At 42.4% G+C, this 21,914-nt stretch overlaps 1 protein-coding gene across 3 annotated transcripts in view; it reads right to left on the bottom strand.

The window, feature by feature from the left end:
* RAB6A (RAB6A, member RAS oncogene family) overlaps nucleotides 1-21,914 on the bottom strand; it is a 62,976-nt gene that overhangs the window by 19,931 nt on the left and 21,131 nt on the right. For all 3 annotated transcript variants that reach the window (XM_075108977.1, XM_075108812.1, XM_075108892.1), the window contains exons 2-3: nucleotides 4,969-5,027; nucleotides 87-140 (exon numbers count right to left, since the gene is read on the bottom strand). In XM_075108977.1, coding sequence (XP_074965078.1) covers nucleotides 87-140; nucleotides 4,969-5,027 — 113 coding nt within the window. The remainder of the gene's footprint in view (nucleotides 1-86; nucleotides 141-4,968; nucleotides 5,028-21,914) is intronic.

Here is a 21,914-nt window from a genome sequence, read left to right as displayed (position 1 = left end):
CTCAGAACTGTGGGCTGCACAATTACAACAGATGCTGATCCTCATTCCTACTGTACATAGAGAAGTGCAACAGAAATCTTACTCACTGTTCGATCCTCCAAATACATGGTTTTCGATAAGAAGTCAATGCCAATTGTTGCCTGTAAAAAAAAAAAAACAAACGAGAAAACCAACACCTTTTAAATAAAACATCAGAACAACGGTAGTGATTTTCAGGGGAGCGAGCGTTACTGCCGCATCAGAATCAGCACCTGGAGCACATCTGCAAGAAAAAAATGCTCTACCTGTAAGTAAGATTCAATAAGCAGTTTCCTTAATATCCATAACCAGAACAATGTCTTAAAGCACAAAAAGTTGTTAACCTTAACTCCAGTTTATGCATATCAACAGTTTAGTCCATACAGTCATATGGGTATCAGCAAGGATTTTTACACATATGACCTACGTTAGCGTCCATCAGCTGAACCAGGATATCTGGGCACACTGAATTCTTCCTGATGGCCAAACATCTTAACGTGTCTTAACTTTAAGCCTTTTTCATTAAGGCTAAGGTGGGCATCTTCACATCTGCTGCAACAGCAGAGCGTGTGTGCACACGTGGCCCCCGACAATTAGTAAAGCTCAGTTAATACTAAAGCTCACTGCGGCATAACTGCATCCAAATTTCCAGACGCTAGTGGGAGCTTCATGTAGAACCTTACATGCGTTTAGGAGAAAGAGCAAAGCACTACTTAGTGCTGTCAAGAGCTGCTTCTTAAATACATGATCTTCACCCCATTTTTGAAGGCTGTAGTGAGAGTGAACCCAAGGTCTAGGAGTTCATTTGCAGCAGGGGTACAACCCGGCTGACCTGTTGGGGCTATAAGGCTGCTCTGGCTTCAGCAGGAGACCAAGCATCTCAAGCAGCTGCACCACTCAGCAACATCAACAGAGCCTGGAAGATGTTCCAAACAAATTGACTTAAAAAAGCAAAAAAAGAAAAAAGCCCAACATAAGAGGTAAGTCTCTCAACCAGGGCAAAGAGGTCTGATATAACCTCTTGCCAGCTCTCCCACACTGAAGCAGGTATTTCTAAGTCTATTTTACTGTACATGTTCCATATTGTTAGACTGCTATGATGCCCTCGCTATATATCCCCATAATTAATTCCTTGTATTCTGCCAGATATTTTACATGGTAGGAATAAAGAATAAAGCCAGCCAGCTTGCTTGTGAGCAACACATGAAAACCAGCTGCAAATGAATTTAAAAAAATTAAAAAAGAAAAACACAAGCAGAACCAAACAATCCAAACTGAATTGCAACTAAATATAACACATCAGAAAACAAACTTTCCTGGCTGGATCAGGGCAGCAGATTGGGAGTAGCAGAGATGCATACAGACAGAATAAATACTGGTGGATCCTAAGACAGCTGCCCAGTGATTCTCACCTGTCATCAGGAACTGCAACATCACCCGTTCAGAGAGATGGTACTGAAAGTGTAAGGCAGGTATGAGAAACCTCAAAAGACTAATGCAACAACATGCTTCCCTTCTGCTTCTGTTTTCTATTGTTTTGGTACTCCTCGGAAGATTGCCTCAAAGATGCTTCTACTTCCCATCATGTCTATTTGATTTCACTTTACAGAAGAAAAGCTACAAACCCCCAAGATCTTACACCACACATATACAAGTCAGGATCCCATTCTGGCTGACAAACTGCTGGAGACAAAGATTTTCTCAGCAGGAGCTGGAACATCAGCTGCGAAGCCCGAAACCTGCCTCAGCCTGTACTTCATGCCATCCCTCCCACACAGCTGCACGGCAGCAAGGGCTCTGAAGCTCACTCGCTGCTGAAGGAATTCTCTGTATGCCTGGTGGAAAAGCAAGCGCCATGCAGAAATCCGTCGGGCCGGTATGATTCCTGCATATGAATGCTCATGGTGCGAGAAACACAACAGAAAGGCCAAGCACAACACTTGTTTTAGGCCTGGGAGATGAATGTATTTATGCCAATCGTGTTGAGAGGAACCTATGGCAGATCTGTTACTTATAAGCCGTGAAATGGTTTTAAGAATTACATGGAATAACTTGCAGCCAAGCATATTTGTCCACCTGTACTGTTCTGACCGTATCACGACAATACAGCGAAGCAGCAGATGTCAAGGGGCGGATTCAGGCACTCCAGATCCCCAACTTTTACTAAAATAGGTAACCTACAAAGAGGCGTTTTGTCACAATTCTGACAGAAGGAGCAAAAAAAGCTTGGGGGATCTTTACAGATTAGTTGGAAAGAAGAGCTGTGCAATGAATGAGTTGGGGAAAACTCTGCTTACCGATGGGGAAAAACACACGGACATGAAGCTAAGCTAATTACCGTAATTAAGGTGGAGGCAGGTTTAACCCGCTTATGAAATGCTGCATACCACATGCAACAAGCAGGAACCAGGCGTGCTCTGAACATGATGCGAGGTACTTTAAGTCCCAACTGCAAGTTTAAAGAGGACAAGCAGGACAAAAAAAAAAAAGCTCAAGAGGGCCACACTGCGGATGGGGTCATGTAGGAGAACTCTCTTTAATCCATCCATCCTTACAACACTACTGCCTAAAAAGGAACTGTTGTTACCCCATTTTATAGGCTATACTTGCTGACGCAGAATTACCCAAGACATCACAAGGAAGCCTGAGGCAAAGCAAGAACCTGAATTATCTTTCAGGTCATAGGCCAGCGTTTCAACTCAACGCTGTCCTCCCTCTCCCCTCCTCCAAGATGCTGAAGCTAAAGGGAAGCATGGCCTATAATCCTCCTCTTGCGTAACACGCACAGGATCATCGTGTTTGCCAGCGTTGGTCTTTCATTATACATCACTTAAGGTGCCACAGAACAAAGACGATCTTTCCCAGCTTGTCCACAGAGAAGAATCACTTCTGGTAAAATATACACCACCAATGGCATGACTTTATTGCAGGTGTTTGGGTTTCCTTGAAGCAGTACAGTGAGTTCTTGTTTGATTCACAAATGTCGCTTTCAAGAAAACAGCATATTAATAAGCTACGGGGGCAACAGCCGAATTCCTCTTATCTAGCAGCAAGCAAAAGAAAACTAATGCACAGCACAGATTTTATTAAACGGCAGCTTTCTATTTTTACCAACTGAACACAATAAACCTTGTTCAAATGACAGGTTGTGGCATTTTGCAGAAAATATGCATTCAAAATTTATCAGAAGTGTCCAGAACAAGCAAATCATCCATCAACTAACCTACAGCTACAGTTAACCACATATACGATTTGATATGCATTATCATTCATGTACTTGGCTTTGAGAGGTCTCTCTATAACCCTGGGCATCGAGAAGTCTATGTTCTGGCTGGACACTAACATGTAGTGTGATTTTGGCCAAATTACTGGAGCTTTTGACTCATTCTTTCTTCCAGCTACAGCAAAATAGGACATATTGCTCCACTTCAGTCATGACTTCAGTAAAATAGAGGTCTTTGGATGAATGACACTGTAGCAAGTATATTAACAGCCAAACTAGGCACGCATCGGTGATAGCTAAATTGAAGCTATCTTGTAAGCCCTTAAGATTTCTTACTGTTTTAAGTCCCACTCATTCATTTTGCAATCATTTAGTTTATTATGTCAGACCAGCTTCCCATGGAGACAACTGTATTATCATAAAGCACAGAGGGTCAAACCTCTTCAAGAAAGAACTAGGACGTAAGCTCCATAGAGAAAAGGAACAGACCTGAAAGAAAAATACTGTGGGGAAAAAAAAAAAACCAGATTAAATAAAAGAACTGCATTCACATGTCCATGTAATTACAGCGGGTAGAATTTGAAAGGATGTTTGCTCCCTCGGGAGCAATGATGTGTACCCTAGCCCTCCTACACCGGAGGAGCTTTGCTTCTCCCATAGTTAAGTGAGAACTTACATCTCATTCTACCCAACTTGCCTAGCAGCAGCAATGAGGAATTACTGAAGAGGCAGGAAGGAAATCATTAAGGGGTAAAGAGATTTAAACAAGATACTTGGATAGACACTAAGTAACAGAAGAGTCACAGCATTTTTCTCTTTTTTTTTCCCCATTACCTCCTCCTCCCACCCCCCTAAAAACCCTTCACATTCATCAGGGAACAGATTTTTCTCAGCTTAGTGTATTCAGAACGTCACCAACTGTAACCAAGTCATGAACATGTTCTGCTTGGAGAAGACACACTTTATGAAACGAAAGTGCTTTTATAGCTCACCACCTTTTCAAGCTCATCCTAAATTCTGGGAGTGGGCAACGATAGCTCTCGCAGATTTTAGGGAAGCTAGCTTGCATCAGCTTGAACTGATGTCACCAAACATGAAGCAGTGAAGGGGCTGCAGGATCGACTGGAATAAAAGACCACCAGTGCTTCAGCCCCAACCTCACCAACCCTAATCTTGTTTAAATAATAAATAAGCAGTCACAGGATGGGGACGTGCACAACCACCAGCTTTGTGGTCTTTGTTCCAGCACACGGCATAAAACAGCATCCTAAAGTGCACCTGGCCCTACAATCCACTGCTTTCTGCCCCACAAGTTCTTGTTCACCCCTCTGCAGAAACTCTCACACCTCAGCTTGCTTCTTTTTCAGGAGAGCCAGGTGCCTGTTACATTATTTCCCCACAGAGCCATTAGATCTGTGATGGTCTGGTAGCAAATGGTAAAAAAAAAAAAAAACTTGACAACTGCTATTACTTGGGTGTACCCAAGAAGCCTACCCTTTTGAACCACAACTTACCCTGCTGCAAGGCTCAGATAAGCTACTCATGCAGAATCCAACACTGAAAGACCATTCTGAAAGGTTATTAAAATACAAAGCTCGAAGATTTTACAGTTAGGAATTTGGTCAGTGGACCAACTCTTATCCACTGTGATCAAGTGGATTCTTCCTGCAATAGGAGACACGGCAACAGAGGAGCCTTAAAGACGACAATAATACGGATTAATTTACCTGGTAGGTGTTGTCAAAGCTGTCATACATGAACCTGGTGATCAAGGAAGTCTTCCCCACTAGAAAAAAGAAAAAGAAAACACAGATTCAAGGAACAATTTCAGCGCAAGTTTTAAACAGGTGATTTAAACCTGGTTTCAGGAGTTTTGCTCTGAGTCCAACAGACCCATAGTGTGCAATTAAACTTCCTACAACCAAAAGAGCAGTTACTTGACTTTACAAATACGAAGTCACTAGAAGGCACATTTTTTCTGGAAGCGGTTGGCTCCTGTATCATTCCTGACCATCAGTTCTACTCAAACATTCACAATTCGGCAAGAAAATTTAAATAATTCAAACATTCTAGTTTCTACCAAGTCATTCGGAAATTTTAGTTGAACTAAATGAACAAATGTAATAGGTCTGACAACACCTCCAACAAATTATTATAAACAAGACAGTTTTTCTCGCCATAAAACAAGGTAGCTGTGTCTCTTTAAAATACATCTCCCTGCGCACCTCCTCAATGTCACACTCTCCGTATCTGTCACACAAATGGCATTCCCTGTCGTAGTATCACTGTAGCATAAGACAAGATTGAAGAGCATCATTGTTGAGAGGCTTGTTTACCATCTGCCCACGGTGCCTGCAGTCCTTATCACTCCATTAACTTCACCCTTCCTTTGACAACATATTCACTATACTTTCCTGTACAAGCAGGTTCATATGCTGTCAGAAACACCATTATCCACCCCAGCGACAGCTGCAGCTCGTGACCGGTGTGTTTGCTTGGCTGTGCAGCATTAGGAAGTCAGTCGGCACTGCAATCAGAAGGTGTCACTGCAGCATGGGCAGGCACACCTCATCGTCACAGAGACACAGAGGAAGCCTTTTTCATGCAGCCATTTGTGATACTGCAGCTCCTCTGTAACGGCGACTCAGCTTGGCTGGGTTACATCAAACTATGTCAAGATTCTCATTTCCTAAGAGAGATTGACATAAGCTGCGTGTATCGTAGCATTCCAGCCAGGTATCCAACTACCTTGTAATCTCATTTTTCTTAAAAGACAAATCAGAGGTTCATTTTGAAAACAATCATTGTCACAACAGTTGTTTTTACACCTGTAAGACCAATGATACAGATGAGCTGGGACAAAGCCTAACTCGTACCCAATGGACAACTGTTTCATACTCCATGCCACTTTTACCTGGAGGGGACCAGCAAGATATGCAGGAACTGGAACATCTCAACCTGCCTCATTTTGGTATGTTTAAATACTCAATTGCAGGCAAATTATTTACAAAACAACTGAAGTTACTCAATAATATATCACCTCCTGTTGTTCTAACCTCCTTGCAGCGGGAATTTGCCACCTCTGCCTGGCAGGGGAGGAGAGATGTACGATTTATATCCACCATCAAACATTGAAGAACACGAGCTTTGGCTCATCCACATTCAACTGCCTTTTATCTGTACCTGCAAATAAGCCTCCAGAGATCTTATTTCTCTACAAGGGTGACCACCAAGAAAAATGGGGAAATTAAGACAACATTTTGGGGGTGTGGGTTGGTTTTGGCTTTTTGTTTTGGTTTTTAAATCTTAGTATGAAACTTCCAACAAAATCTCCAGTATCACACTTAAGCAGCATTTTAATCCACCTGCAAACTTCAGTTAACTCTCTGCAAGTGCTAAACTAACAGGAACCCAGCAGACAGCCTTTGAGAACAAGATTTTCCCAAGTCAAAACCCAAATTCCTGTGTGAATTTTTAACATATTCTGCTCCACAGGCATGATCAGGCTTCCCACAACGTTACAAAGCTGCCTTCGCAAAGGTAGAGCAAATATTCCCTTTGGTGAGTAGGTTTTTGGGAGCAACGCATCTCAGACAGGCAGGATTTCCGAATCTCTTAGTCAAATTTGTCCCAGGCCCCCACAGATACGTTGAACGACAGCACAAGCCGGTGCAGGACAAACAGCCACGGGCTGCAGGAGAAGGAGGGTTTCACTCCAGACTCAGCAACAGACCTCAAGAGACAGAGATGAGCAAATCTAATACCTTCCCACTGCGGCACACACTATAAATCCCAGTAATGGGTTTGTGGCACCACAAACAAGCTGGCTTTTCCTCACATGCCCACCGATGCAAACAGTCAAATTTAAGTCTTTAGAGGTGCAAGGGGATGTAATTGAACCCACAAAATAATTTGCTTTGGTAAGTCACAACACCCCTGAAGAACACTGAAGTCTTCTGGCAAATCATTTCCCTTCCCACTATACACTGAGATGTCTTGGGGAGAGACTGTCTAGAAATATAAAATCTGAAAAGATTTTCTATTTCGTATTCCTGGAGCTTGCCTAGCCTGCCTTCACTCATCTCACAAAAAGAGGGGGAAAATAAGGTGCCGTTTGGCTTGCTTAAATTTAAATATCTGCTTCAATCAACATTTGGATCAAGTGTCTCAATGTGCTTCAGTTCTAAGACATTTCTTCTCCAAACAGACCGAGGTTTTCTTTACATAAGATATCAACAGGCACCGGATGAAGTTAATATTAATACCAACTGCTTACAGTTTTAATTCCACCATGACTACTGAAGCGTCACCATTTCTCCTTTAAAAAAATAAAAAAACACTTGCTTTAAAAATCCTGGCAGAAGTGAAAGCCCACAATTCCCACTGTATCTATAATTAAAAGGAAAAGTCAGTGAATCTTGTCTTCAGAAATTCACAAGTTGATATTATATAAGCAGACACCTTGTCCAGAGGGTTACAGGCTTTAAATATTCCCTCTTTAAAAGAGCCACTCCTAATACTTAACACCATCTCACCTCTCCCCAGCCTCCCAACACACAAGGCCCTGCCTGCCAATGGCAGAAACTATCCCCAGCCCTGCAAAAATGAATCACCTTGGGATTCATATACCATCTGTTGCACACTAAAGCGATGGGGATGCATATGCCGATTCTCCTGCGAAAGCCGCACTGCTGTAAGCCCTATTTCAGGGAGCTTGAATAGAGAACGAAAACACACAGAAATTAATCTATTGTCAAGTATGTGATCACATAATGCCCCCGTGCATGACTTTAAAAAGAAATAAATATAACAATAATAAACGACACTGCCGAAAAAAAGAACCAATTTATTGACTGAGGATCTGCAGGAGAGTCTGAATCCCACTCTGTCACGTATTTTCCCTTGCTTTCTATTCCATCTTGCTGGCTGTAAGCTTATCAAATTCACTGAAGGCATTAATTTGGGAGTGATTGCAAGCAAGTTAGGGGACAGAATCAGAATTCAAAATCATCTTGAAAAGTGCAGAAGTGGAAAAGTGAAGTGTTGAAGTTGAAAGTGCAGAAGACCTCGAGAGGGAAATGAGGCTCAGCAGGGAGAAGTAACACAAGGTAATACCCACAGCCAAGAACAACTGGCTGCTTAAAATACAGATTGCAAATGACTGGGTAAGCAATCTGGGGGTGATAACCAAAGGAAGCAGATACAGCAGTCAAGACTTCAGCCTAGTTTCATTAAGCAGGTTTTGTGTGTGGTGTTTGTTTGTTTTTGTTTGTTTTTTTTTTAAATCTACTGGGTTAATTTGATCTTTTGGAAAAATTTCAACACAAATACATGCAGGGCAGCATCAGCCAGCGATGCAGGAGCATACAACATCCTTTAGGCCAAATTATTTCAGGTGTGATGCTGGGACCAAAAAAAAAATTAACATTATCCTTGGAGGAATAAAGGTGGGGGAGGAAATGCAGCGAATGGGGTTTGACAGCAGCGCGCAGCTTCGGCTGGAGCAGCGACGGGGATTCTGCTGGACACACTGACAGCAAGTGAGGAAAAACCTCAAACAATTCAGGGGTTGAGGAGCTTATTGGCAAGGAAAAAAGGCAGCATGCATAGTTTATCAGAACAGCTGACGGGTGATGGGCAGCAGAGAAGTAACTCAGTGAGAAGGAAAGGTGTTCTCCAGCCTCTTCTTTCTGTAGATCAAGATCTAACAGCTGAAAGCAAAGTCCAAAGTCCTACCAGAAAAGGTATGCAATTTTAAAAGTGAGGGTAATTAAACTCTGAAATAACCTCCTCAGCTGGGCAGTGGATTCTCCTCCGTTCCATGGTACGCAGAGTTGTCAAACGTTATTCCAGTGTAGGAATTTACACACAAGGCATCCAATAATTTTTTGAAGCACAGGGAAGAAAAGAAGCGATTAACCAAAGAAACCATTTGTTCCAATGCTGCACCTGAACATGAACGTTGGAAACTCTTCTGTTGTTACGTGGCTGACCAACAGTAGCAGCGTGGGTTTCATTACGTGAGTTTTCTGCTCCTCCAAGCTTTTGACCCATCAAAACCAAAGTCCACATTAACCAGCTCCTAATCACACAGCTGTGACCCAGACACCATTGCTTAAGCACACAGATTATTGATGTACGCTCCTGGATAGGAAGGCAACCGGCTCCATTGGGTATTTTTCAGCTTGTACCCAACTTGCTCAGATGGTTTTCTTCAGCTATACCAGCTCTCGAAGAATCCGGACCGATCACCGGTGACTCCCATACTGAACCAGCTAGTCACCAGCTGCAACTCTGCTCCCCCTCCTCACCATCAAACCTGAGCAGCACACATGAATACGCAGCTAGGGCCTGGGTGGTGCTTTTTCCTGGGAGGCTGGGGGCAGAGCAGAGAGAAGTGTTTTGCTGTACAAGGCAATAAGTGGAAGCATTTGTCTACGTTAATTCTGCTAAGCTGCAATGTTTTAATACATGATGGGACAGAAAGAAGTAGGTTGTTCTGATATATAAAATTAGGAAACTCCTCAAAGGAAAGATTTGATCACTGCTTTGGCAAGTTGATGCTCAAGTACTAATATCCTCTGAAATCAGCAACTGAAATCAGTGGCAGCAAACAGCAAAGTATCCAAGACCATAACCGAGTTAAGAGAGGGGAACTTGTGAAGCTCCTCTATCAGCAAAATTGCCATTAACCACGAGGGCCCGAATTCAAAGCCTTCAACAGCTAATTGAATCAACCTGATCGATACTCTTTGTCTGGAAGCCTTGAGCCACTGCCTAGCACTTAACTTCAGAAAGAGCATTCATCTGCAAGATGAAATCAATACGCTAATCTCATAGTTCCAGCAACTTTGATCTGACAGCAGCGACCAGAGAGATTTCAAGGTCGTTCATCTGATTTGCGAAAACTGCCTTGGCCCACTTCTGGGGCCTTGCACGCCGGAGATTTGTATGTCCAACACCAACCACCACTAATGACTTTGATTAACAGTGGGTACCAACAGCTCCTCCACACCAGCGCATGCGGAATACCTGCTACCAGGTACCGCTGGCAGCACGGCAAGCAGCGCTCCACGTTGTGTGCTGTAACGAGCCACTGGGGAGACTCTCAAGAGCCAGGCATGGAAGAGACCCATTAGATAACAGAAATCCATCTCCCAGCTGGCATGGGATTAGAAGGTCATTTGTTGCCAGGCAGAGTCCACAAAGGGCTCAGGCAATAGTCAGGAGTGACCTACAAACGAAAAGTAATTGGGATTGTGCCGCTTTATGATGTAGAAGAAGAGGAGCGGGCCTTACCTCCCCATTTAATTCTCTTAGGCACGTCCTTGCCTCTCGTATTACAGATTCACATCTCGTCCAAGGATTCTTCCAGAAAAGTCACACTTAAATCTCTGAGTTCAAGCTAATTATTTTTTAGCACTTTCAAAGCATCAGCAATAAAAGATAAACCAAGAAACATCTGCAAAGTAAAATAATCTTTAAAATAACCAATCTGTCCAGCCTTTTCATTGTAAAGCTAAAAAATTCCACTTAACCACGTCTGCCTCTGAGAAGGGGGAGAGGTCAACACCCACCTTGCTAACAGCGTAAGTTAAAGGGAGAAAGATGAAGAAAGCCTTCTCATCACACATACAGATAAATTGCAGCGTAATTCCAAAATCTCACTTGCCCTTTGCAAGAATCCCTTAAGATGCGGTTGAAGGACAAACCCCAGTGACACTAACTTTCTTTCACAGATAAGCTCACCTCAAAATCTTCACTGGAAGTATTTCCTTTTCTAGACACAACATAACACAGCTAATCCAGCAACAACCAGGGTGCTGACAGGAATGGTATTTCTTACCAACAAGTCAAACTCCGTTCTGCCCTCAACTCTCAAAACAGGTGACCCGATACCACTCGAGGAGTCCTGTGGAAAGTTACCACCCCAAGATCTTCCAACTACAAGCTTAACATCAAGTTTCACGCTCAGATTTACTGGTACTTGAGACTGAACGATTAAGAGGGTCGCTGAAACTCAAAGATTTAATGCTGAGGATCAGAAAGCTTGCTAGTCCAGATCTGGAAAAAAACAACCCAAGGAAGGAAGAGGAACACGCATTGCTAAGAACAATATACTGAATTATGAATGCAGGAAAACCATTTTTAGATTTTTATGGAAAAAGAAGCCCCAAAAGGAGGATGCTCATAGTTGACTTAAAAGGATCTAAGTGAGCCAGTAATCAAGAAGAGTATTTTTAGGTATGTCACTCTGAGCTCTTAAAACAGAAATGCTCTATTAAAGTGATTAAAGCAGCTCCTTTAAAAAAAAATCCTCCTCTGCTCTTCACTGTCAAGCTATGGCAATTTCACCCAGTTCCCCCAAAGCAAGAAACAAAATTCATTCATTATCCTGAAGGCACTGACAGAGCCAGACAACTGCATTCATCTAACAGATTCTCAGTGAGATTAAGTTTATCCATAGTCGCAGCTGAGGAACTCTGAGGAGAGCACCAGGTCTGGTCACAGAGAGGAGGGGTAAAAGGGTTGATGTGGTCTTGCCTCTAATTGCTCTAATTAAATAATATTTTACCCTGAAGTTTTCTTTTTCCTCCCATTGATTCTATTGTCAAACCTTTTATTCTGCCATTTCTTTCCTGATGCAAGACACCAGATAAGATCAGACCAAAGGATCATCTGAGCCAATTCTTTGCATCCTTAAGTCTCCAATAAAACAAAAATAAACAAACAAAAAAACCCAACAGGGGTAGGGGAGAAAAAAGGTCAGAAGAAAGCCTACAAAGAATAAATCTTCTTGAAATATATCCATGGCCCTACCCTCTGGAAGTAGCTTTTTTTACAACTGAAATTATAGAGTCTGGTAAAAAAAAAGTTATTTCTGATTTTAAAAGTATGGCTATAAATGTTTCTAAATTTCTTTTTAGAGCAAAGGACGATATTAAATGCACATTTATCAGGCATTTTCAAAGCATGTTTGGCTACACAGGATAAAGCCAGCTGAAGGATGCCCTCCCAGCCTGGTTGCTGAAATGGAACGGCTTCCCCCATTGATTCCAGCAAAGAACAACATTTTGTACTGTTAACACTACAAAAATTGTGCAAATCGCTTTCGTACTACTTCAGCGGTTCTTGCATTATACCAAAGCAGCAATGGCTTCTTTATGTACAAAATGGTTCAAATAGCCTCTTTTAAGATAATTTATTCCCAGCTGAGTTAAAGAACTAGGTTATAAATTATACTCTTGTCCTTTTAAATAGATTTGCTTCTTTAAGAAGGAATTTAGGATTCTGTTTAAGCAGTTAATGTAAAACATCCAGAGAGCTAAAGGGAAACAAACGTCCCAGAAAAACAAGGAACAGGGTTTTGGGGTTTTTTTGTTTGAAATAATTTTAGTAATTATAGAGCTGTTCCGTCATTTTCCACTTTAAATATACTTTATTTAATTCATCTCAGAGAACAGAGGCAACTCACCTTGACTTTAATTGATTATATTTTTCTTATTCATTTGAAATAGAATGCACAATGGACTAAGGCTTGCAGCCTAGATCAAACACACAAAGAGCAAAGGAAATTAAAGTACCTACAGAGAATCTGTCAACTTCAGATCAAGTGAAGCATAGGGAGCCCTGAGCAAGGAACATACTCCGAATAAAGAGCCCTTTTAATACACTTCCAGCAGTCTTGTCACTTCTATTTTAGTTGCAACTTCTTTGACAAAGGAAATTTGCAGCTACGTTGCTCTACACAGGAACCATGGGCCAGCGAAGATCTACAGATAACTTGCTGATGCAAAACATTGGTATTTCTTTGGCGGTTCAGTAGACGTTTTGGTCCGTCATAAGAATACTTCTAAAATGCAAAAAAAATAAGTCGAAGTTCTTCAAGAACTTAAAAGCAGGTTCTACAGGCTGCAGATGACTGAACTCCACAAACCTTCGTGCTCGCAGTCGTCGACGCACAGCAAATGGTAGGCAGCGACACAGGAAACCAACTGTTGCTTTGCCAACAACGGACCATCACACAGTGAAACAGCAGCAAAGATGCTGCTGGCAGGAGCCAGCAGTTCATACATGGTTGTGAGGGGAAAGGAGGACAGACAACAGAGCAACCAATTCAGAGAGGGGGTTTTGGCAGTTTATTTGTGCAGGTTTTACGGCATCTACCTCAAAAAGTAATTCTAGAAAGGCAGACACGATCAATAACAATGTCAAGCAACTGTAAGTTGACCTTTTAGGCCAATGAATCCCTGCCAATCCTTAATTTCTTTTCAGGTCACCACCCACAAAGCAGCTTTTTTTTTCCTCCTTTAATTAAAACCACTATTGAAAACTGTTTGATACAGTCCTGGATCAATTACTTTGACCTCAGGGATTGCCAGTAGTCTATAGCTATCAATTTGAGAATCATTGGCTTGTACCCACAAAGTGGAGTAGGGAAGCCAGCTCACCGCTCCTGGGGTACCTATCTTACACCTTGCACGCTGCTAGCACGGCTGTATTGGTCCACACATCTGTAGAACACACTGCGATGTTTTTATCATGCTATTCGACAATACTACGTTTATCAAGATCAGCAGTTACAAGTCTGCAAAAAGGCAGGAAACCAGCACCGTGATGTCTGCAAGGTAGGAGGTAATGGCAATGGGTTCCTTTTGATTCAAATTCAGAGGAAGCAGGAGTATAAGGAATAACTGCCCTCTTAGAGTGTTATTTCACACAAAATAGCTTCTCCATTCGGTAGCCTCTTACAGCTGGAGGAGGGTAAAGAAGAAAGCTCCAGCTGCCATGAAGGACACCCTGCGCTGGCACCTCCTCTCTTCCTTTTCCTCCCCAAACAGAAACAGAGCAACCAATCAAGAGAGTAAAACACAGGGAAACGTGCTAAAATTCACTAGCATAAGGTCCGGCAGGATTTTCTCTAACTCTACTGCCTTTTCCTTCCTCACCTTTGGAAGGATGCATCACCCTTCCCAGCGAAGGTCTCACCCCTATGCATTTTTCACACGAGCCCTTGTGGGCTCCAGCACCAGCAGAGACATTTCACATCATACTTGGGTGTGACCACTTGGACTGACCCAGCGTTATTTCTTATCAGAAGTTGTAAGACAGATGAGTCCCCAGGAATTCCCAGCAGAGGATTCCCTTAGTCCAATTTCATGCCCACAGCAACCTGTCCAGCCTTAGTGAAGTAAAGGGAAATGCTTTGCATTTTCACATTTTCTATTTACATTTGTTAGTCACCAGTTGACAAAACAGTAAGGAATAACTGACCGCAGCCATCACCATAGTTATTCAAATACTATTTACATTAGAAGCAATTAGAAGTAGTAACTCTAAAGAAATTAATCAATAATACAAGACTTTCAGAAGCCTGAGGTAATCCGGAAGCATATCAACTATTTTTTTTCCCCATCCCAGGCCGTACTATTGGACATTTCATGGAATCTCAACATCTTTCCTAACCTTGAAGTCCCAAATTCATAGTGTGAAGTAACATCAGTGCCCAATCCTCTCGCTCAGGTTAAGACATGCTGCTCATATGTTAGTTCCTGTTCAGGTAAGGTGCTGGGAGGGGTCGATCCTCTTAAAAAGTCACTTTTTAAAAAATAACACATTTTAACACCTTCCTATATGACCAGTAATAGCATCGTCCCCGTTAGGAAAACCAAGGGCAAGGGCTCTACACAAAACAGTGGTGAGTTTAATGAGGTACAGCATCTGACCAACGAACCTGTGAAACGACTAAGACTGTACCTGGCCTCACAAACACACCCTTTCTTCTCCCCTCTACACAGAGCCCCGAGTACAGAAAAGAGTAAGAGTTACTTTTTTTCTCACTGTAAATTTTACTTTCTTAGTCCATACAAAGATTCTATCCAAACTGGACTTTTCAAGGCAGGTTGAGACAGTTTTATTACAGCTAAGCATCTGCTTCAGGTACAAAGCCAAGTTTTAGTCATTATCACAATTAAGTAAGAAACAACATGGCCAGAATGATCGCTGCTGAGGAAAATTTTTGTTTTACCATGTAAGAATTTCCAAGCAAAATATTTTAAAGCCTCAATATCTCAGCAACTTCACAAACTAGAAACTGTGACATCAGCCTTTTAGCTCACTAGACAGCCTTCAGCACTCCGGTGTTAAAAAAAGCCTGCATTTAACAAAGTAGAACAGACCATAAGCTAGGTACACAAGCCTAAATGGATGGTAGGAAGTGTGCATGAATATTTATGACTGTCTGGTGCAGAACAGCAGGAAGGGAAGCAACAGAGTCGAGTGAACTAGCATGATATAACAAGGAATGACACCTACCTAGCAGATGAGCACACATAAAGCTATTATGTGAATGGCTGGTATCATCTGCAGCTTATTCTCACATGCTACAATAACAGGGACACAAAGGAAAGAAGCAAGTCCGTTTTCACATCAGAACCATTTTAAACACTAAGCGTACGAAAAAAAGATGCAACGATCTTGCATTTCCCATGTGTCACTGTCCAATGCTTTTCCTTTCAGAAACAGGGGGCAGAATATGATTTTCCTAAGGGATTCTGAAGAGTTACAGCAAAAATATCTACTTTTTTTTATAGCCTCAGGAAATCAGTGAAATTTGCAGCTCCTTAAATCTCAGTAAAACATCTTCAAACAGCAGACCCCGCTAATGCTATTTGTCACTCAGAAGGCAAAGATTTAACTCTTCTCCCTGGCCATCGCCAAAGATTAATTTTTTGAATGGCTTGTAATAGAAACCGATGAATACATATTTCAACCAATGCCCAAAATTACACGAGTTCCGCAAGCATTTGAGACCTTGCTGGAAGACATGCCCTTGCTACTGAGAAGCAAATAGGAAATATAATTTTGTCACAACCCAGATGTCATCAGAGCAAAGGGGTTTTAGTTCCAGTCAATCTCTCCAGGCAATAACCCACACAAACAGGAGCTTTCATGCCTGCTGCCTGGCCAACCGCTCTTTCCTGTCAAGTATTTCCATAATTTACAAAAAGGGACCAATTACTCCCTTATCTACAACAACCAGTAATCAAATGATTAACACTTCAGTAACTGCCTTATAAAAAAAGATTACTATGAAAATACATGTTAGTCTGAAAAGCTCATTAACATTAATTTTCATTCAGTCTTTTCTTTAAGTACCTCAGAAGAGCATGTACACAGTGCTGTTTGCCTGACAGAAGCGAGGAGGCCCTGCTTGTGCCACAATACTTCACCCAAAACAGAAGGAAATTGAGGTTGATGCACTTTTCTGACCTAGAAAGTATTTTTGCCCAGGGTCTTGCTAACGGTCGTGCCCAGCCAAGGCCTGTGACATTTGAACACTGGTGGTTTTCACAAAAGCAGAAGCTTAAGCAACTTCAGTTCTTCCAACCCAGCTTTTTATTCCTGCTAGGAAATCACCAGCTCTGGTTCAACAAGCTCAAGATTTCAACTGGAAAGGATCCTGTCTCAACAGCAAAACATGATCTTTGATAGCCAGGCTGTCCCTTACAAAATATATTTTTAATTTTTGGCCCACTGAATAGGAACAAGATTCTCATTCCCTGGTAAAGCCCTGCAGATAGCAGATAATGCAGACACACGGCCGCTTGCTTTAGGTCCTTCATTCAGAGGGATTAGGGCTGAAGTAAAGACTGGCAGAACCAAGGACTGAAAAGCTGCCCTGACTATAGCAACCCATCTTCCAGAAGGCATCTGCAATAGGTTTTGGCATAAGTATTAAATTTGCAGGAGTACCATGCTCCATGAGCAAATTGTCCTTACATTTCGGTCTGCCACAAGACAACTGTGAATATATTCAAGGCGATTTAAGAGGTTCTGCATCTATATTAATTGAAGTATTAGTTTGTGTCATGCTTCTGCTCCAGATTTTTCTTTTATTCTCTAATATTACTATAGGAGATACACGGGAAACATCAGCTCTGGGAAACTACACTCCCAATCTTGTTTTTAAGTAAAAAAAAAAAAAATCAATATAATGCAATGCAGCGAATCTTTGCAGAATTTGAGGATTTATTCTCCCTCTCCGAAAGAGAGGAGCAGCTTTCCAAAACCTAGCAGTTCAATACTGGTTCATGTCTTAAATTCAAAGTTCTCAGCCTCACTTTAGGTTAGCTCAACTTCTGGATAAAGACACACACTTGGGATTAAACCTGGCTGAACACTGTTAATATCTTAGTCTCTATAACAGGGAATGCACAGCTAGTCACTGAACGCTATTAAAAGACCATTCTCTTTGTCTTTAAATGAAAACTTTCCATTTTATCCCTAATCTTGCACTGTAAGTTTTCGCAGTCTAATTCCCTAAGATTAAATAATTCCTTATTAAAGTCTAATTGTACACTATCTCAGTTTTCTGCACATATTTGGCAAAACAGTTATCACAGAATGGTTTTCGTTGAAAGGGACCTTTAAAGATCACCTTGTCCAACCCCCCTGGCAGGGACATCTTACACTAGATGTTGGTTAGTACCAACTTTGCTGGTTTTCATTCTAAAAATCTCAGGTTAAACTTCTCTTCCCCAAGGTAACCTGCTCTTAATGCTGAGAAAAAAAAAAGTTCAAAGAGGAAATATGAACAGTATCATTTCTGCCACTCAAAAAGATGCGAGCAGACACACCAACAAGTGGAAAGGGCCCTAGATCTGTTTGGAGAGGTCTTACAGTCACATCTCGGTAGAAGATTCCTCCTTCCACTTTGAACACTGAGCTGGCTCACTGTTCTATTTTAACTGCGTGGCATCTCCAGGTTGCTCAATTTTTCACACCTATATTCAGAAGCCTATATTCAAGTATTTTGTGTCCTGAACTAGGCTCTGCTGATCAAGATCATCTACTAACACCTCTGGAAGACTTTTGGGGAAGTATTGGCCAGGAAAGGTGTGAAAAAACACTATCCTTGCAATGGGCTGTTAAGCCTTTCTCCAACTTCAGGCTGTAGTGGTGGGACACAGACCTGGGGAAACACTTGTTCACAGACTGTCTCTGCAACAAGGGAGGGAACAGGCAATTCTCAGCCAACTGGAAACACTCAACAGAACATCCTCAGCGTCACAAGGTGAAGCCCAAAGTATTAAAAGCACAATTGTATTAAAAGCAAAATATTTCAGTATTAAAAGCAAAAGTATTAAAAGCACAATTGTACTGTATAAAAAAAATTAACAGCCTCTCTATACAATGCGCCAACAATGAGCTGGCAGTGTGCACTCGCAACCCAGAAAGCCGACCGTGCCCTGGGCTGCATCCCCAGCAGCGCGGGCAGCAGGGCGAGGGAGGGGGTGCTGCCCCCCTGCCCCGCTCTGGGAGACCCCCCTGCAGCGCCGCCTCCAGCTCGGGGCTCCTCAGCACGGGACAGACACGGGGCTGTTGGAGCGGGGCCAGAGGGGGCACAGAAATGCTCCGAGGGCTGGAGCCCCTCTGCTGCGAGGCCGGGCTGGGAGAGCTGGGGTTGTTCAGCCTGGGGAAGAGAAGGCTGCGGGGAGACCTTATTGCAGCCTCCCAGGGCTTAAAGGGGGGCTTGTAGGAAGGATGGGGGCGACCTCTTTAGCAAGGCCTGTTGTGACAGGCCAAGGCGGGATGGTTTGAAACTAAAGGAGGGGAGATTCAGACTGGATCTAAGGGAGAAATGTTTTACGCTGAGGGTGGTGAGACACTGGCCCAGGTTGCCCCGAGAGGTGGTCGATGCCCCATCCCTGGGCACATCCCAGGTGAGGCTGGACGGGGCTCTGAGCAACCTGATCGAGTTGGGGATGTCCCTGCCCATGGCAGGGGGTTGGACTGGATGACCTCTAAAGGTCCCTTCCAACCCAAACCACTACGATTCTGTACAGGTCAGAGTGTAACCTCCCAAGCTCTCCTGAACACAAAACACCAGTCATTCTGTCACCAGAGTCCTTTTGCACAACACCTGCTAGAACATCCTCATTACGATCTTCACTAATCTCTTTCAAGCAGCACACCCCAACCTGGCGTCAGCTCGCCTTAGCATCCATAACGCCAGAGCTCCCGAAATGCTGCACGCGCTACCTGACGTAATCACACACTGCGCTCTGAAGTAATGTTATGCCTGTGTTAAACCTCACATACACGTTCCCAAGGGACAGAAAATGGACAAGAAATTGCCTCTAACAAGCAGAGTAACAATTTTCCCAAAGGATCCTACCTTTTATGCAACCATTCTACCAAGATCCAAGAGCCACACTATGAAAAAAAAACATAAGAGTTTTACAGATGACAGCTAGATATTGAAGGACGACTGGATAAAAGCCTGCTGTGCCACTGATCTAAGTACTCATCGCCGTAAGGATGCATTTAATGCTGTCTCTAGGCATCTTCAGACCAGCAAGTGAAGCAAAAAATTGTCACTTGTATTTAAAGTTTGGCAGTAGCTAAAGGGAAAAGGAAGAGGCAGAAGAGGGTATTTTCTATTATCAATCTTATTTTTAAGTCACCATTAGCCTGCTTGCTTTCTTTAGGCATGTTAGAATCCTGTTTTATTTAGTACTACACTTCTTTTCTTGAGGGAGATGCAAGTTAGTTTTGCTTGAAGCTTGGTATCTCTATTTGTCAGTAACAAACTAAGACACATACTGAGCCTGACCATTAACAGCCTGTAGCAGGCCAGAGCGGAAGGCACAGCCCAGACACATAAAGCTGGACAAGGCTCCCCTTTGTATTTCAGTACATGAAAGGTTCACACAAACTGATAAAAATTTGTGTAACTTCAGTGACACACTCAGTACTCTCTTCCACTACATAAATCCTAATAAGCTCCAGCATAGTTGATAAAAGTAGAACAATATGACTGATTGTTAATGCATGGGCGAGATTTCCCTTGGGATGCACACCAAGCCTTGTGACAGGGACAAAAATACACAGTGATAAATAGCTTCGTTAACTCTTATGGGTTTTGTCAGTAATTAGCTTTAATATATTTCCCACTTTGGGAGGAAAAGTAAAGAGCACAATGCAAAAAACTCTTGTTCTATTTGCTCAGTCGTGGCCGTGAAGAATTGAAACACTGAATATGGGTCAGTCCTCTAGTTCCATCTCATAACCACTCAGTTCACAGACTTTGCAGCTGTGATTGTTTTTACACAGTTAAGTTACCCACTGTGAAATGTTCATATAAAAGCTGGGTTTTTTCGACCACATTCACTACCCTGTAGAATAAACAAGAGTCAGCCCCCCACTACTGAACAGGAAGAAGCAAGTCTATTAGGATTACAGAAAGCAAAATACGAGAGAGTTTGATTAGTCTGTCCAGATAGTGAAATTAAAAAAAAAAAGCATGGAAATGTTACCTCTTAAGCACAACTATAAAAACTCATTTTAAAACATAGGCCTTGTATTCTGAAGACAAAACCACTTGCCTAGTTCTCTGCTGAGGAGTTTTAAGTTAACCACATAACATAACCAGTGCTATTTTCACAGTTTAGAAGACTTCTAAAAACAACACAGAGCCAAAATTAGTGTCACAACAACAGGACTTCAGGCGATTTCAGTTTTCCTCATCTGGTGTAACATCAAGCATCTAGGAAGTTGCACAATGCCACTTTATGAGAAGTGCTTGCAGTTTTCTGTTAGCGAGAACATCTGCCATCTTTCACATTTAGAGATCTCTGACTCTTCCATCGCCCCGTACAGGAGAGCAGAACGTTCTGCTGTCTCCTGAGCCAAGCAAGCTGCAGGCGTGCAGACTGCCCTGCACAGGTAAAGACGATGGAATTTGAACTGAGTTTTGAAGGAGCAGAACCCTGCCCATTTCTGAACAACAGACACCCCTTAAGCTGGTGCGGAAGCCAGAAACTGTCTTCTGCTGTCTACAGGAGACCAAGCTCGAAGCTTTTCCTTGCAGGAAGAGTGTCTTATAATCTTGGAAAGAGCTGTAACAAAAACGCTAAGATGGTATGAATAAAATATGTGTGTAGACCCGTGCAACAACAGGCCGCAGCAAAAGGATTGATGGAATTGCACATGCTAATTGCTGCATAGTGTGGTAGATGTGGTTTCATTCAAATGGCCAGATAGCAAGAAGAGGAAGAATAAACATAAGATAAGGTAATAAGATCAAGAACTGGAGCCTTAAGTCCCCAGATAAGGAAACCAAAAGAACGAGGAGAGTCAGGAATTTTGCCTAAGCCATAAGAGGGATAAGACAAAATACCTAGAGGAAAGGCCCCAAACAGCTTCAGGTCCTACATGACACAAATACAGTCCACAAGAATCTGTTAAGTGTTACAAAATCTAGAAGAATCCAAGAGACGCGATGAGGACTCCATCAACTGCGTCCTGTCCTGCGTCACATTAAGGACTGCTGGTTGCGGCGCTTGGGCACACATCTTGATCCTTTTGAGGACACGGATGAGCGCACATGCAAGTAAAATTTATGCTAGAGTGACTGTGAGTGAAACCTATTCAACCAGAAACAAACAACTCCTTTCACTTCCGTAAGGGCCTGCACTGAGTTTTATTACACTATTTTGTTTTTTTAACTTTATGGCTCTCAAGAATGAATTCTGGAAACAGATTTCTATCCTCAACTTTCTTAAGCCATGGCTCACTAAGAAGCAGCAGCAAGCTACAGGGCTGCCTTTCATATTTATTCACCCAATTTTTGTCAAAAAAAGCCCCCATAGTTCAAGAGCACGAGTAG

Source organism: Phalacrocorax aristotelis, chromosome 1 (genome assembly GCF_949628215.1).
Source record: "Phalacrocorax aristotelis chromosome 1, bGulAri2.1, whole genome shotgun sequence".
In the NCBI taxonomy this organism is placed as follows: Eukaryota; Metazoa; Chordata; class Aves; order Suliformes; family Phalacrocoracidae; genus Phalacrocorax; species Phalacrocorax aristotelis.
The sequence above is the reverse complement of the archived record's forward strand: the minus strand, read 5'-3'. Positions and strand labels throughout refer to the sequence as shown.